This window comes from Magallana gigas, chromosome 3 (assembly GCF_963853765.1).
Source record: "Magallana gigas chromosome 3, xbMagGiga1.1, whole genome shotgun sequence".
Lineage (NCBI taxonomy): Eukaryota > Metazoa > Mollusca > Bivalvia > Ostreida > Ostreidae > Magallana > Magallana gigas.
In genome coordinates this window covers 43,918,419-43,934,435 of record NC_088855.1, presented here as the reverse complement: position 1 = coordinate 43,934,435, position 16,017 = coordinate 43,918,419, and the positions used below count along the sequence as shown (strand labels likewise).

At 34.7% G+C, this 16,017-nt stretch overlaps 1 protein-coding gene across 1 annotated transcript; it reads right to left on the bottom strand.

The window, feature by feature from the left end:
* Positions 1-1,190: 1,190 nt before the first annotated feature.
* LOC105333258 (clustered mitochondria protein homolog) lies at positions 1,191-15,567 on the bottom strand. Its single transcript, XM_011436158.4, has 36 exons — positions 15,372-15,567; positions 12,148-12,350; positions 11,174-11,345; positions 10,594-10,737; positions 10,397-10,509; positions 10,243-10,312; positions 10,051-10,135; positions 9,870-9,948; positions 9,567-9,717; positions 9,332-9,468; positions 9,109-9,200; positions 8,566-8,668; positions 8,350-8,470; positions 8,170-8,261; positions 7,978-8,018; positions 7,809-7,863; positions 7,592-7,670; positions 7,287-7,392; positions 7,028-7,115; positions 6,770-6,917; positions 6,555-6,620; positions 6,341-6,402; positions 6,136-6,213; positions 5,843-5,913; positions 5,666-5,738; positions 5,317-5,478; positions 4,950-5,013; positions 4,760-4,850; positions 4,472-4,658; positions 3,984-4,175; positions 3,811-3,891; positions 3,581-3,706; positions 3,321-3,406; positions 3,108-3,237; positions 2,529-2,737; positions 1,191-2,220 (listed from the first exon to the last, which is right to left on the bottom strand). Exons 1-36 carry the CDS (start codon positions 15,472-15,474, stop codon positions 2,019-2,021), a joined length of 4,062 nt encoding a protein of 1,353 aa, XP_011434460.3. The 5' UTR covers positions 15,475-15,567; the 3' UTR covers positions 1,191-2,018.
* Between the last annotated feature and the right edge of the window lie 450 nt (positions 15,568-16,017).

The window sequence follows — 16,017 nt, the reverse complement described above, 5'->3', positions numbered from 1 at the left end:
AAATAAATGCATCTTGTGATCAAAATCAAAACCCCTCGAAACAACTTGGTGGTACCCGCACAGCCCTTTGAGACCTGGACATAATAGCCCTATAGGTCTCCTACACTGCCCTGTAATTCATTTGATGTACACTTTAAAGAAAAGGGAGATAACGGCTCATCATTCACCACAGTATTGTTGTGAAAAGTAAAAAAAAAAGACAAAGTTCTGACGAGCTAAATGGACGCATTTAGATGTAATAGAATCCCTCAGACGCTTGTTATAAATATTAAGAAAGTTTCTCTATGCTTAACCCCAATGTTTTTAAGTTCTTGTGATCAAAACCAAAGGGGGTATAAACCCTTAAAATGAGCCATGGCCAGATCCCTGAGGACCAACTAGTGGTATCCCTGCAGCCCAAAATTGAAACCGGGAAATAATGGTCCCCATGTTATCCGTTCGTATTCGCTTCAAAGATTAGAATGACATTTCAACCTTCGAATGCACAATTATTGAAGATAAACACTTAATCACACAAACGGATACCAAAGTTACATATTTGTCTCATAATGATGATTGAAAGTTACATAAATTCTAAAAAAAAATGTATGAATTTCTAAATAACTCTTATTTTATTCAAACTGTTTTTAACACGTAAATTTTTTCTTAAATCTCATTCATTAAAATTAAATTTTGACCTTTAATTATTCTGACCATAGAATATTCCACGACCAAAAACTATTGTACGAGATCATCATATCTCTTCAAAAGAGTACAAAATAGCCGTGAGGTAGGGTAGTACATAATAACAAAATTTGGATGGTATTGTCACTACGAGTTTGATGAGCGACGTTGCAGTTCTTTCAGTTTTTCAGTCAACTTCTGACACCTTTTGAAGGATGTATATGAACATCATCAATAATGCCTATTTCTGACAATTTATATAGTCAACTACTGTATACGGGGTTATTTTCGTCCTTCTACACTTGCAAACTGTTCTGCACCGTCTTGAATTTGCCCGCCCAAAGTTGTGTGAAAAGAGGTAATTTGAGACATTGGAATTAATCCTGTCTTTAAATTTGCCCATTGACAACAAGGGGGAAAGGGGCAAAAATAAAACGGGGTGAATTTGTCCCTGTATTCAAATTATGACTTGTTCGCATACACATTGACGTCCTTGCAGCATCTATAGTAAATGAGACTAAAGATAATGGTGTTTCACATTTTTTTTAATTACAAATTTTTTTTGACAAGATTACACTTGTCAAAGATGATATTCATTATACACACGCAACTGAGATGAGCTAACAAATGATACATACTCACACTTCAAATCAAACAAAGGACTGGAATGTCTACCCTACTACAGAAAACACACACATACTTTATCAGTGTATGGGTATTAACCTTCTATTCACATGTAGAGAAGCGAGATAATATATTAATGAATTTCATTGCAATAACATTTCCCTCCATTGAGATACATTCATTTTTAAAACTACGTGGATTGTATAAGCTGATTTAAGTTAATACATGTACTATTAATTGTTCTCCGAGTGATTATAAAATTATATAAACAGCTAGTTTTCACTCATCAAGAGTTCCATGCAAGAGAAATTACATACACTTAAAATGTTAATAACATCTTGGCACACAAAAAAATTTATCACAACTCACACAATTAATATGACTGATAAAACCATCATTTTCACAAATGCTTATCAAGAACCTTCAGTCTTCACATCTATTCAAAACTTGCCATAGCCGAAGATACCTCAAGCAGCAGTAGGTTCTACATATGAAAAGTATATATTCACATAAAAGTTATAAATGTGTCTCTCTAAAATAAATGCTCAATTTATATGACTGTTTTTCAAGACTCCCAGGATGATGATGAAAAATGCATAGAAAATACTGGTTTCTATGCTCTTTTTCTCGGACACACAACAAACGTGTTCACTCAATATGTGACACTGTTTAAGCTGGTGTATTCGGTGGACTGGCAAACACACAAACGGTAGTGTTTCCTATAGCTTCCTTCACTCTCCGCCAACCGTGACCCCTCTGGGACCTGTATGAGCAATGTCTCCATTAATCTTGGCGTGCCCATTGGGGAGTTTAGCTTCTTCTTCCTCAGGGACTTCGGTAATTTTCAGTGTGCTTGGTGCCTTTTCTGGTTCCTCAGATTTAGCTGCTCCTTTCAAACTAACTTGCTGGCGAAACTTTTCAATGTCTTCTTGGCTGACAAATAAAGAAAAAAAGTTTTGAGGAATTTGTAAAAAATAAAAATTATCTACTAGTCCTTTTAAAACAACTAATTCATCACATATTTATGTATACATTTATTACAAGTAATCTTATTTGGACTATCAAATTACTGGTAGATGTGTGGCATATACCATATTCTACATGTAAATAATGTACAAGGTTCTCAACGCTATTGTCTGCAGCAAGCGAGAAGATAAATTCTCTTGACAGACATTTATATTGTGAAATACAAACATCTCCCGATCAGTGATACAATTGATAACATACAGTCTTGTACTTACCTGATCTGTACAAAGACAATGCCATTGATGACGTTCAGGGTATCCAACACACTGGCAATAGAGGGAGTCTGAATGTGCAGTGGGGGGAAAGTGATACTCTTCTCTCCCTTGTATATTTCATTCATTTTCTTTTGAAAGACTACAGCTTGCTGTGTAAGATGTTTCAAACACTCAGAACTCTCCTTTGTTCTTTCATGTTCCTCCCCAAGCTGAAAAGTTAGAAAGCATTAAAATGATAGGATTTTATTCAACATTCATTTCTTGGTATCAGTTAAAATCATGAAAAATGTGACAGCACACTTCAAATATAAACAATTCTTTAGCGATCGACTGCATGAACATTATTGTACTTGAATACCGCATAAACTTTTTTGGGGGAGGGGAGGGAGGTTTTCTTTTGGTGATTTTAGAAGATTAAAACAACATACAATAACCAAGTCATTTTCTGCTTGTTTATTTTTTGCAACACTAAAATGATTCGTTAAAAGTGAAAAATAGAGTATCACAAAAGTACAGATAATACATGATATTTCCCATAAAGCTCCGACTACTGATGGATGAGATATTTGATTTACTTACAGTCTGTTTGTAAATGGCATAAGCCTCCTTCTCGCTCTGTAGGGCAGCCCTAAAGTCTCCCCGACAGGAGTGGGTTCTTGCCACCAGGTGGTAGTTCATGGCCACCTTCATGCTCCTCTGTCCAAAATATCTGTAATATAAAGAACACTGTAATACTGTTGAACTGGTCCGTGTTTGTGACAAATGGATGACGAGTTTAACAAGTAAACCTACTTTGTGTTGACTTCCAAAGCATGCTCCAAGAACCTCAGAGACAAATCAAACTCTTCCACAGCATGGAGAATTAGACCAATGTTACTCTACAAACAACAATACCATAAAATCATTTACATGTATGTAAAAGAGATAGTAAATATACATGTAATCAAAAATTCTTGAAATTCTCCATGTTCTTCTATCACAGACCAAGAGCCTTGTAAATGTACATTGTACTTATTTATTACTGATCTGAAGAATGAAGGGTTTTTACTTACATCTATTAAAGCCACCTCTGGATGATCCTCTCCATGGCAGAGTAAAGCCAAGTAACGTGTCCTGTATATTAACCGCAGTGCACTGGACACCTGACTGTTGGCAAAACAGTAGAGGGCAAGGTGGGCCTAGCAATGAAGGTATCAAGGAAATGAAATACAGGTACACAAAATGGAGGGAATCACTAGACGATATGAATTTCTTTAAAAATTTAGATCTTAAGATGACTTACATATTCTGTAATTGTGTTTGGATTGTCGATGCCCAAAACACGCTCACTCATTAGAACAGCACGTTGTTGGAAAGACATAGCCTAAAAGACATAAAAAATCCAAGCCATGAAGATAAAGTAGAGTGAAGTAGTCTGGATAGATTATTTTGTGATATTTTCCACAAATTCTTTACCTCTCCATACTCTCCCATGATGTAGTTGAGACGAGCAAGCAGTCGGAGGCAAGCTGCAATCTCTGGGTGTAGAGCCCCATACACATTGTTCAGAAGGTTGAGAGCCTCACTGATCAAATCATAGCCTTCCCTCAGCAAACCTTGCTGAATTTTGGTTTGGCCACTTGTGAAGAAGTGATATGCATCGGATGCCTGATAATTCAAAAATGATAAAATTTTATCTTATCAAACCATATCTAATTGATGTTTTACGTGTCCTAATATATAGCAATAGCATTCAAGAAGAACAATCTCAATAATTTGTTGAATTAATCTTAAAATAATTACATGTAATATGATCTCCAATAATTATGCATAAAAAAGTATGAAAAATTCATGAAAAATAACACTTATTCAACCTTGTGTACCCACTATTTCTTCTATCAAAAGATCTCATACTTTGTAGCTACATATATTACATGTATAAGCACAACAAAGATAAACCTTACTTTTGGATGAATGTGTTTGGCAACAGGGAAAATGTTGACAATGTCTTCCTCGTTGAAGATCTGTTTGTTCTTTATGTCCAGGTTATACTCCCGGAGTAAAATCTGAATGCCCACACTCATACAGAATGCCCTCAACATGGACACACGCTGAAGACCATACTTCTCCACCACTTGTTCAATAGAATCACTGGCAATTAAAAGACAATTATTAATTTGTGTACATTTATAAAAAGAATGGCCATACATTTGTTATCAGTTTTTCAAGGTTTAGCTCTATAAAGAACCTACCAGTCTAGCTTGTAGTCAAAGTATTCTGACACTTCTTCTGTAATTTTCTTCCACAGTTTGGAGGGCGTTTCATTGGCCCATTCTGTATTGTCTTTAAAAAACAAATGTAGTAAGTTACAGAGATGGGAAAAAAAAAAAATAAGAAACTGATTTGATAACAATATGATACAAAAACTCTTTGACCACTAACCTATGCTCAAGAATGCAGCTTTGTTTTTCTTGCTATTCTTCCTTTTTGCTTTCTTGCTTTGTAACTAAAAACCACAGAAAAAATAATTTTGAACATAAAAGCTACAATATTAAATTTCCATAAATCAAGTCTATGTACATTAATAACCCAGTATAGATACATATGCTTCATATATATATATAGTTAATGTACAATAAAATTAGTATAAATGCATGTATCAGTACATGTAAAGGCATAAAAAGTTGAAATATTCAAATTCTTCTTTTAAACACTTTAAAGTATTAACAATTTTGTGATGTGTTTTTTCAAGGCATTTTTCACTATCAAAATGTTTGTTTATCAATATATATTCTTATTGTGGACTGACCTCATCTGCAGTGACCTGAGCATGAGGGGAGGGATAAGATCCAATGTAGCAGTTCAGGAAGTGACTAATGGCGGCCGAGGTGTTCATCATGTCCACTCCCTGCATGTACAACTTGAACAGGTGCTTGGCTGCACGACAGATCAATTCCGATATGACAATGGTCTGAAAATGAAAGGTTGTCCATTGGATCAGAGTACTTCTACAAACTGCCACTTGACTACACTTCATCTAGTTTCAAATTGTTACATGGTGAACAAGACCCAGTCAAATTTAGATTCTTCGGTTAAGTTATTTCTTTCTTCAGATATTATTCTAAAGTTTTAAGAAAATTCTGAGTGTTAATACTTACATAAACATAGGACACAGAGGAATATTTAGAGATCATCTCTGCCACTTTGCCAAGGTAACGGATATTGATCCCCCTGAAATGTACAAAAAAATTGTCAAGTTGGTGGGACTGTCCAATTTACTTTTTAATTGTACAAGTGCATTAATCTTGATGTTTATGTATAGAATTTTTACTGACTTGTTGTGTAATGCTTCACACAGAGTGAAGCCATCAATGGGAGATGAGGAGTGTTCCATACAATCACTGATCTAAAATAAAAATATGGACACATTTATCATCAACATCTACATTCATAAATGAACAGAAGTACACGTACCAAGTAGTGCATTTTATCTCATAGACCAGTTTTTGGTCTTTAGAAAGAGATAGTGTGATTGTGTTATTGTTTCAGTTAAATAGTTAATACAAGTTTTAATTACAAAAAGATAGGGGTTGAGGAATCAAGTGTAACTTAAAAGAGAAGAGCTTACAAATGATGGGATTTGATGAAGAACAAGAAACTCAGCAGCATCCTTAACAAGCTTCTTCTGCCTTTGGAAATGATCACTCTGAAATAAGAAAAGGAAAATCACATGATCTCACAATACACATAAGAGCTTTAATGAAAAGGAACAAAATTGAAAAATTTTAACAAAGTGGCTAGTGGGGTACATAGGTTGACTCATAAAGACAAACCTTTTCATCAGGGTGCTTCACGTGAGGCTGGAAAACATCAGGGTTGAAGAAAATACTGAACTCTGTAAAAGAAATGAAGCCCCAAATTATTAAATATTATATTTAACCAACACATGTAAATGTATAAGCATGGGGTGTCTGGGTCTCTGTGTCAGAGTATCAGTATGTTAGACTTGGTGATTTATATATAGAGAGCCCAGAGGTGCCCACTCACCAGTGTCACTGAGAGAGCCCACAGCAGCCGCAGCCTTCTTCACAATGTCCTTACTGTTCTCCTCAACTAATCAACACAAACACAAGAACTAATTAAACATAATCAGAGAATTAATTCAATAATAAGACTCTACTCAAATACAGTAAGTTAGAAACTAGAATTTTGCAAATTCCTGGCTTACATGGGTACATTAACATTAAACAATGCCCACTTACAGGATTCTCCCTCTGATTTTGTGAGTGCCTCCACTATTTTTTTGGCTTCATCTATATTTTCACTCTCTGCTTTTTCTTTCTTTTCTTTTTCCTCAGGTGTCTCCTCAAGACCATCAAGTTCCAACTCTTGTGGAACCAATTTCTGGTCCTTAACCAAGAAACATGTACAGTTTTTAATTAGAGCATCAATGAAAGTACCTCAATTGCATACAGGCTTCTAAAACTGTCCAGTTGGTTACATACACAGACTGTACAAACCTTGTTTTCATCAGCCTTTTTCTGGCTCTGTTGTTGCAGCTGTTGAAACTGATAAGCAGCATGCCTGACAAAGGCTACATATCTTGTTCTAGAAAACAAACCCAAAATTAATGTGTTATCATCATAGAGAGCTTCAAATGCAGAACAAAAGTTTGAGCTGATAATCGGACACTAGTGCATGTACATATATTCTGTCTCTATTGTTTAAGTTTCATCTTTACACAGAAAACATTGCATATCCTTCCATCGATACACTTACTCTACAAATGCCTCTATAAGTTCCTGTCGTAAGCATGCCAGTCGGTGTGGGTGTTTCTTGGGATACCCATGTTCCTGCATGATTTTACTCAGAGGTTCATCCTCAACTACAATGTGTAAAATAGTGAATATTCAAAAAATGATTTACAGAAGGTCTATATACCAAGAAACTACAGTGCCACTTATATATCCATGTTGTATTGCCTATATAATTTTCAACTTTCAATTTTCAAGATAATTCCTAGTATAAGTAAGATCATATACTGCATATAAACATTTGTAATTTGTGTAAAAATAGAGACTCACTTGGGAGATAGTTTATATCCGGCGGAAATGTTCTTAATAAGTCCAGAACATAGTGGCGCTTATCATTTCCAATGATTCCCTGAAAGAAAATCATCATCGAAAAAATCACTACACGTACATGCTATTAAAATCTCTTCTTGAAAGGAAAAGTCTTCAATACAATGAAAAATTAATCAACTTCTCCAAACATACATGTAACTGCAGTAATGAAGATTACCTTGCATTCCAGAGAAGTATATAATTCTACTTCATCACCTTTGTCACTTAAAACCCTATAAAAGAGAAACAATGCAGTTTAAAAAATTGTCATAATCGCTTGTGAACTTGAATCCTTTACACAAAAGATTTTACATATTTAAAAATTAGCAGGAAGTACATGTACTTACTTATGAGGGAAGATTTTCAATTGTGGAGCAGTCTTTTGTAGCTGATGAAAAAAATTCAAATTTGTTAAAAATTACATCATAAACCAAACATGAAGGTTTGTGTACTAGTTTTCCAACTACATGTACAATTATGCCAAAAAAATTAATATTTATAAAAAGGTCAAATGTTAGGCAAAGAGAAGAGCATATTACCAGTTCCACATATTTATCACAAGTGACCACTGTCTTGCCAAAATCAATGGATCCATACACAACAGACTGCTCCTGTTCTCTGTCCAGGATTCCTGCAAATTTCAGGTCACAAAACAGTTGTAAAGGACAGACAATTGGTATAACTTGGTATATTGTTTATACGGAGCAAGCTGTACAGACCTGGTATAATGGACTGAGCTGTCACTCTGTATCCCCTGTAGTCTATCACTGCTGTACCCAGGGTGTACAGACCTTCAGAATCCAGGTTAAAGTAGGCCTTCACACCTTGTAGGTCATTGCCCTGTAAAACAACCCATTCCACTCATTTAAACTTCCATGTACTTCTACCAATACCCTACAACAGGTTGAGCATTAACAGCAGTGTGTTGCACATACCGGAGCAATGTATGCTGCATAGTCACCCCCAAAATCTTTGTAGTGCTCTCGTACATCAAAGCCAAGGCTGAAGAAAATGTTGTTCCAGATGAACATTTGCATCCTGTAAAATTAAATATTTACTTGATTATTGCATGTTATAACTAAATTGTATATCTATGACAGGCACATGAACGTCAATACATTTACATCTGTAAATATCTTTCTTCGCGTAAATATTCTGAAGAGCAAAACATTCATATTTGTGTGAACTTTTCAGGGGTCAGGAGGTCCTATTCATTTTGTCACAATGATCATTGCACAAGCTTAATGTTTGCTTAATGCTATAATATTTACATATATAAAAGTCAAGTAAGGTCCATTATTTTAAATGATCTATCTTTTTTCAAATAAATAACAATTTTTTTAAATGTTCACAGGGATATGAACTTAGTTGGTTAGTAATTATATCTTCTGATATGCCCTTTGGGCTTCAAGGGTTTTGATAATGTGACTAACCAAGTTGATATTTCAATATCACTTTTTTTATATGTACAAACTCACTTGGCATCTTCTCCTGGGTTAATTGCCATAACATTTCCATCAATAACTGCCATGGCGCCTCGTGTAGCGGCACCAACAAAATCACTATGCACCTTTATAAAAAGAAGATGAGTTAAAGCTAATTTAATTATACACTTAGGCATTTCTTCACAGATCCTTTGTGAAAATAAAGTTTTATCCCATAATGAGATTTTTGTCAAATGTCAGGAACATGCAGTCTTACCTTAAATATTGCTCGTTCCCTGATCAGCCTTTCTGGCAGGGTTTTCTTTGACAATTCTCGTGTTGTCTGAATCTCTTCATTCCAGTCCCGCGTTTGCCCTGGGATGTGTTCCTCATACCCCAATCGTGTGGAGAAAGCTGTAAAGAAATGAAAAACATATGGTTAAAGTAAACAACAGAAGGCGGTAGGCCATCAGTAAAATCTTCTAGCATGTTTACAAAGCCTGGATACTCACCATCTTCTGCCCTGATGTAGTCCACAGAGTGTTCTGACTGTGGGGCCATCCAGCTGTATATCTGGTAGGGGGTGGGTACCCGTTCAAATGGGTGCTTCTGGCCTCGCTTCTTTAGAAGGATACTGAAGTTTCTCTTGAAACTTGGACTTATCTACAAGACAATTGTTTTTATCATTACTGAACTATACAGCTAATGATAAATATACATGAAATAATATCAAAATTTAAAATACAATTTTATGCTGTATAAGTTATATCGAAATGCTTTCATTAAAACAGATCAAATCAACACAATGTACATACTTGGTTTAACAGGTCTATAAGGGAGTGAGATAAAAACTTTTGCTGAGCAGCTTTTGGATTAAATTCATCTTCCGTTGATCTAAAACAAAATCAAGGACACAACATAGCAACCACAACTACCTGATGGAGAAATCTCCCTTGAGACTCATTAATTTCTGACATGGATCATGTCAATACTCACTGATTGACGTAAAACCCTCTGGTAGAAGCGGTTATGTGATATTTCTTGTCTTCTAAGGTTAACACATACAGATAGAGCAAATCACCTACAAAAGACATTCAGATTTGTGTTCCATCTTCATTTTACTAAAATTTTAATTTACAAAATCTTGTTACAGAGTCAACTTTGGTATTAAGCTAACATGCTTTTTACCATGCATTCTCCTGTTTCCTGGGGGTGGGTTCCATCCAGTGTAAGTCAAAACCTTCAGACACTGTGGACCCTGAAGAAAGATGAAAAATAAAATAACGTCACCGCAGAGATTTTGTCATGGTCACCCATAGACCAAACAGAACTGAACACAAACCTTGAGGTCCTTGAGACCTGGATGAAGAGGTAACAGGGGCCTCTCTTTACTGCTGGGCATGATGAAGTCTGGGGGAGTACAGTCTACAGAGTCGGGTTTAGATCTCTTCTTGTCTATAAAAGAGGCAAAGAATTAAATAAACAACCAACAACTGCTGCAATTAATCACTTAATGATGACTTAAAGTGTTTAGCTGACCTAGAATGTCTCCAACTGTGACAGTATTCAAGAAGGATAGAGAGTTGCAGTCCACTCCATTGTATGCGTCGGCAGGGTCCACAGACTTCAGTAAGTCACGAATGTGACGGACGTGTATGCGGGCTTCTCTTACGGTATAAGGTTCTAAAAACACAAAATCAACATCATTTCCACTTTGTCGAGAAATATTAACATAGACACAATAGGCATATCTTTATCTGTTCACACTTTTCCCACCTAAAGTTTAAATACAATAATTTGAATTTTTGTAAAAATCAAAGAGAAAGTAATTTCTAATAATAAAAATTTCTATTCAACAAAGTAACAATATCCATGATTTTGGACATCGCAAGTAGTCACCTACCTACCCTGCCTATTCAGATTGTTACTACATGAAGTATATCATTTGTATTGTATACACCTCTAGTTATTGAGTATAACAAAATACTTGTAAGCATTTTATTTGATCTAATATCATTACATTTAATGTTTTGTTGTTTTTTTAAATCTAAAACACTTCAGATATTTTCTTAAATGCTTTTACACCATAAAAGTTTTCGGTAAGGTTGCAGTAATCTACCTTCGACCACTTTAATGACAGAGCCCTCTTTCAATCCCTCAATGCTTTTGAGCTCAGCGAAGTTGTCCAGAGTGACCCCGTCAATCTGTAGGGAGAAGCAGGTTCTGATACAGGTGTCCTCCCTGTCCATTAACACCTGGTGAATCTCCTGCACTAGTTCCATAGAACTCACCTGTATAACCAAGCAACATTAAACAGCATTATATCAAATATCAATAAGGTGGACACTCCAACACACTAGAGAAGATGAGGCCATTCCTTTCTTATTCTCCTCCATTCATTGCCTGCCTTCAGCATGTTCGACCTCGTATCTTTTTTTTAAGTTCTATACATAAATTTACATAACTAAATTAATTAATTACAAAATCATTCATTATCATTATTTTATATATTTCATTGAATTCAAAAAGTAGTGACCCAAAAATTGCTTCACAAGTAGCCTAAAACCCTTAATATGTGTACCTCGAACATAAATAATGTAAAATAAAACAATGATGCTTTATGTATTTTTAACACAAACTAAATCACAATGTGATTGCCTAACAACCAGGGGTTGAAATTAACAGGGAATACTCGCGAGATACAAATTAAAACTTGAACTTGCAAGTTAAAAGAGACCTGTGGTTGCTACCTTTTTGAGTAACAAAATAACGGTCTTTTACAGATTTTGCAGTTTATCTGCTCAGATTTTGAAGCTTACGCTAAAAATACTGCAGACGTGGAAATATAAGTTTAGAACTTTTTAATTTCACTTTGTTTGCAATCAATTTTTCTCATAATTATGAAGTCACAAAGAATTAAAGATGTTTACAATATTTGCTACAAAAAATTAGTTTTCTTTTAAATTACTTAAATTATTAATATGAGAAGAAAATTTTGTTTGCGAGTGGTAAAAAAAGTTAATTTCAACCCCGGACAACTACAGTACCGGTACATAACAAGACTCTATGGTAGTGAGATAACTGTGGCCTTACTGGAAGTTCTATGGGGTTTCCCCCAGGAATCTGTATCTGTACATTGAAGCCCATGTCCTGGATCAGCACTATCTCCTTGTCGTTTTTGGCCCCCTCTTCCCCTGCCTCCTCCCCCGGGCTCTCCTCTGTTCGTGCCACCTCCTGGCAGCACCCATTCACCAGGGGCTGGTCTGTACCCTCCTCCCCGTTCAGCTTCATCTTCTCTGCAATACAAAATCACGGACACTCTCATTTGTACATGTAAGTTCCTGCTAAATCTTTTCTTGAAATAGCAGGGGCAGATGTTTGAAGTGAATTCCCTGCTTGGGAAATCTCCATTTTAGGCATTACAACAAGTGACAAATCTGCTTTACACGGTAGGGCACATAAACGACTTTGAAGGCAAATCCCAGTCTTAATACCAGCATGAGCATCCAATAAAAATGATTCACTCAGTGCTTCATAAACACTTTGCCAAATTTTAAAAGAAATTGAATGCCACATTCAAAAATTTATTCCCTTTTCATCTGTATAACACATTAATATTGTTTTATTTTCTTCCTTTAGGTTAAGTAACAATTACTTTGATAGTCATTCAGGAAGTATTTTTATTTGACTATATAATATGCATAATCAATTACCAGTAAATCAATCATTATATTTGTGTCACATTACTGTTCTTTGATTCTTATGTGTGCGAGTTTAATACCAGTGGGTCTCATCCATTTATTAGATCATTAAGTGAATTTTCTCGTTCAACTTTAAAATTATATATCATAACTATTGGCTCCTTTTCCTACATTTTTTATTAGATCATTAGGTGAATTTTCTTGTTCAACTTTAAAATTATATATCAGAACTATTGGCTCCTTTTCCTACATGTTAAAATTTAAAAAGAAAAGCTGATGAATTGACAGTCATGCTCATTGATACAGGGCCATGCTGCTGCATGCTTTATCTCTGAACTATGAGCACTTAAGCATTTGCTACTCATATATATATATATATAACTCCTTAAAACAATATCAATAAATTATCATATGATTTAAGAATGGAATCCCTTAGAGTTAACTCCTCAATCACATGAACATTACAAATACATGTCTATGGAAGATATAAACCTTGGGTGACTTTAACTGGAGATGAATACAATATCTTAAACAACTGTTGTTATATCATGGTTCAATAACCTCAAACATTTGTCACATAGGGCTGCTGTCTGCTTTCGGGAAAATTGTATTGTGTGACCTTAATCTAGCTATGAATTTATTTTAATGGACAGTAATATCCATGTAGCTAAGCTCAAGCACATTCACTAAATTTAGATACATTGCTTAATTCAGCTTTTAAGCTTAATTAAGCTATATTAAGCATTCAAGAGCAGGATACTGCTTTCCTTATTTTATCACATCTCAATATTGTACTATTTATAATACCATGCAAGACATTTGCAAGGCTTTCAAGACATTTCATGGAAAATGGTGGAATTTTTTTTGGTTACACTGAAAATACACTTCATTGTGTGCATTGGGGCAAGGTTAAATATGAATTCTCTTACTTTAACAATTTATAATATTGCCCACCAACATAGACTTATGGTGGTTCACTGGTGAATGTTAGATAAAGCACTACATGTATTATATTATACCTCAGTATAATAATTCTACATAATGCGTCATCTGATTGGTTTAGACAGTCCCTTGAGAAGGTGAACAAAACGTCATGTCTCTCAGGGAATTAATATCACATTCCACTCTTTTTGGAAGTCTTAAGATTTTCAATCCATTGGTATGAAAAAGAGCATATGACATATATATGGGATCTCTCATGAATTGCGATGATATATGATTTTTATCCAATGAGTTGTGTGTTTCTATCCCTGAGCCTTGGCGAGGGGATAGAAAACACACAAGTTGGATTAAAATCATGAGATATTCTTTTTAATTATCATATGTTTTACCACATATTTTGTTAAACTTCATTCTTTTCAGTAAACATTATAATTGTGGGTCGCTCAACACATTTACTACAAAACGTCAACAACTTTAAGCATGGAAAAAAGTTCCTTGAAGATTATCAAACAAGCATTTCATTTTCTAACATATTTTTATCAATTTATGAAAATAAATGAAAGAGCATTAAATGCTTCACATTTATAACTCTACAATTCTCAAGTGAATTGTTTTGTTACTTTATCATTCTAAGTCAATCATCCGCTTGAAGCTACGTCATCAGGGCTTAATTGACTCTTTTTAATACAGGGAAATATGAAGTTTTATTGCCCTGAAACATGATTTTCTAAAACCAATCAGATAACGTGTTATATAGAATTATTATAATAAGGTATAATAATTAACAAATTATTGCATGGTGAGGGAGGCAATATGAAGATTAAAATCATATTTCCCTCTGAGGATGTCATTGGAAAAGTTATTTTTCTTGGGGGATTAAATCTTTATAACTGGATTAAATCTAAGGATCATGCCATAAATGTAAAAAGTTTACTCATCAGCCAAATTCTACTGTATACCATCTAGAGAGACTCTGCATTTATTATCTTGCCTACATGCAACTTTTCATCAAGACATGTTTTCCAACCCAATGCTTTGTTTATATAAACAAATGGCTAAACCAAGAGATTGTGCCCAACCTGTAGAGTATTATTGTTACGTAAACAATAGCAATACTGTGGATACATATAAATGTAAAGTTTGATAATTGGTGCATTTAGTGGTCTTTTCGTAAAATAACAATTCAAAACAAACACTACTTTGTAGCAAATTCATATCCGCTTGTCAACAGTCAGCTGTTCTATATCGAGGTCAAATGAACTACATTACGACCCAGACGACCTTGAAAAGTTACGTACGATTAATAAATAAAAGCACGTGGTTACGAATTGTAGAAACCAATAACAATATGCAACAGTATACAAGTCACAATTTTCGAACACATACATATTCCATATTGCAAAAACGGGGTAAATTCTTATGCAAGCAAGAAAAGGTTGCATAATGTGCAAGGAAGTCGTTGCATAAATAAGTCTAAAACTTAAAAGTCATCAATGAAAACTTTCATCATTGACGATTTAAGCTCATGTCTACCTATCTAGAATTATTCGTTTACTTATTTTTTGGAGGATATTACGAAATGGAGTTGATTTTCCTGCATAAAGCGACTATTTTGTTGCCCTTCGTCGTCTGCATGTCACTTGACTCAAAAATATTAAGTAGATTTTCGCTTACCATTGCCGTTTACTGTTGCTGTCACAGACTGGGACTTGGGAGAACCATTCTGCAAAGTTTTTGCACTACTTTCGTCGTTGTCCTGTCCCGATATCCCAGCCATTGAACGTTGACTTTCAAAATAAAACACGTGTTTGCCGTCTTCTGAAATTGTCCTACATATGCACGTTTCACCTCAAAATCTTAATCATGTCGACGCTTTAAGAGTGGGTAAAACCCGTAAAACAGTTTGAGGGTGACCCGAATTTGTTTTGAAACAATTATTATGAAATGTTGTTGAATTGTTGAAACTGAATGGGACTGTTAGGTTGATTGTTACTTAAAAAATCAAAAGTGTTTTTATAAGTGAAGATACAGTGATTTTGTAATAACACATGGCATTTATTATATCCTTACTATATTTAATTGTAATTCTTATTTTTTATCTTCAATAAAATGTAATAATATTACTATTCCCTTTTCACTCTATTGAAATCTTATTTTACTACACTTCTCTTTATCTTTTAACAAGTAGTGCACCCTACTCAGAGTACTCAAAACTGAGGGCGAGTAGGGAGCCATTGATGCATTTATTCCACAAGGAGAGGCAACGGTACGTGAATATTAGAAGATATAAACGGGGATTGGGGGGAAATCTCATAAATAA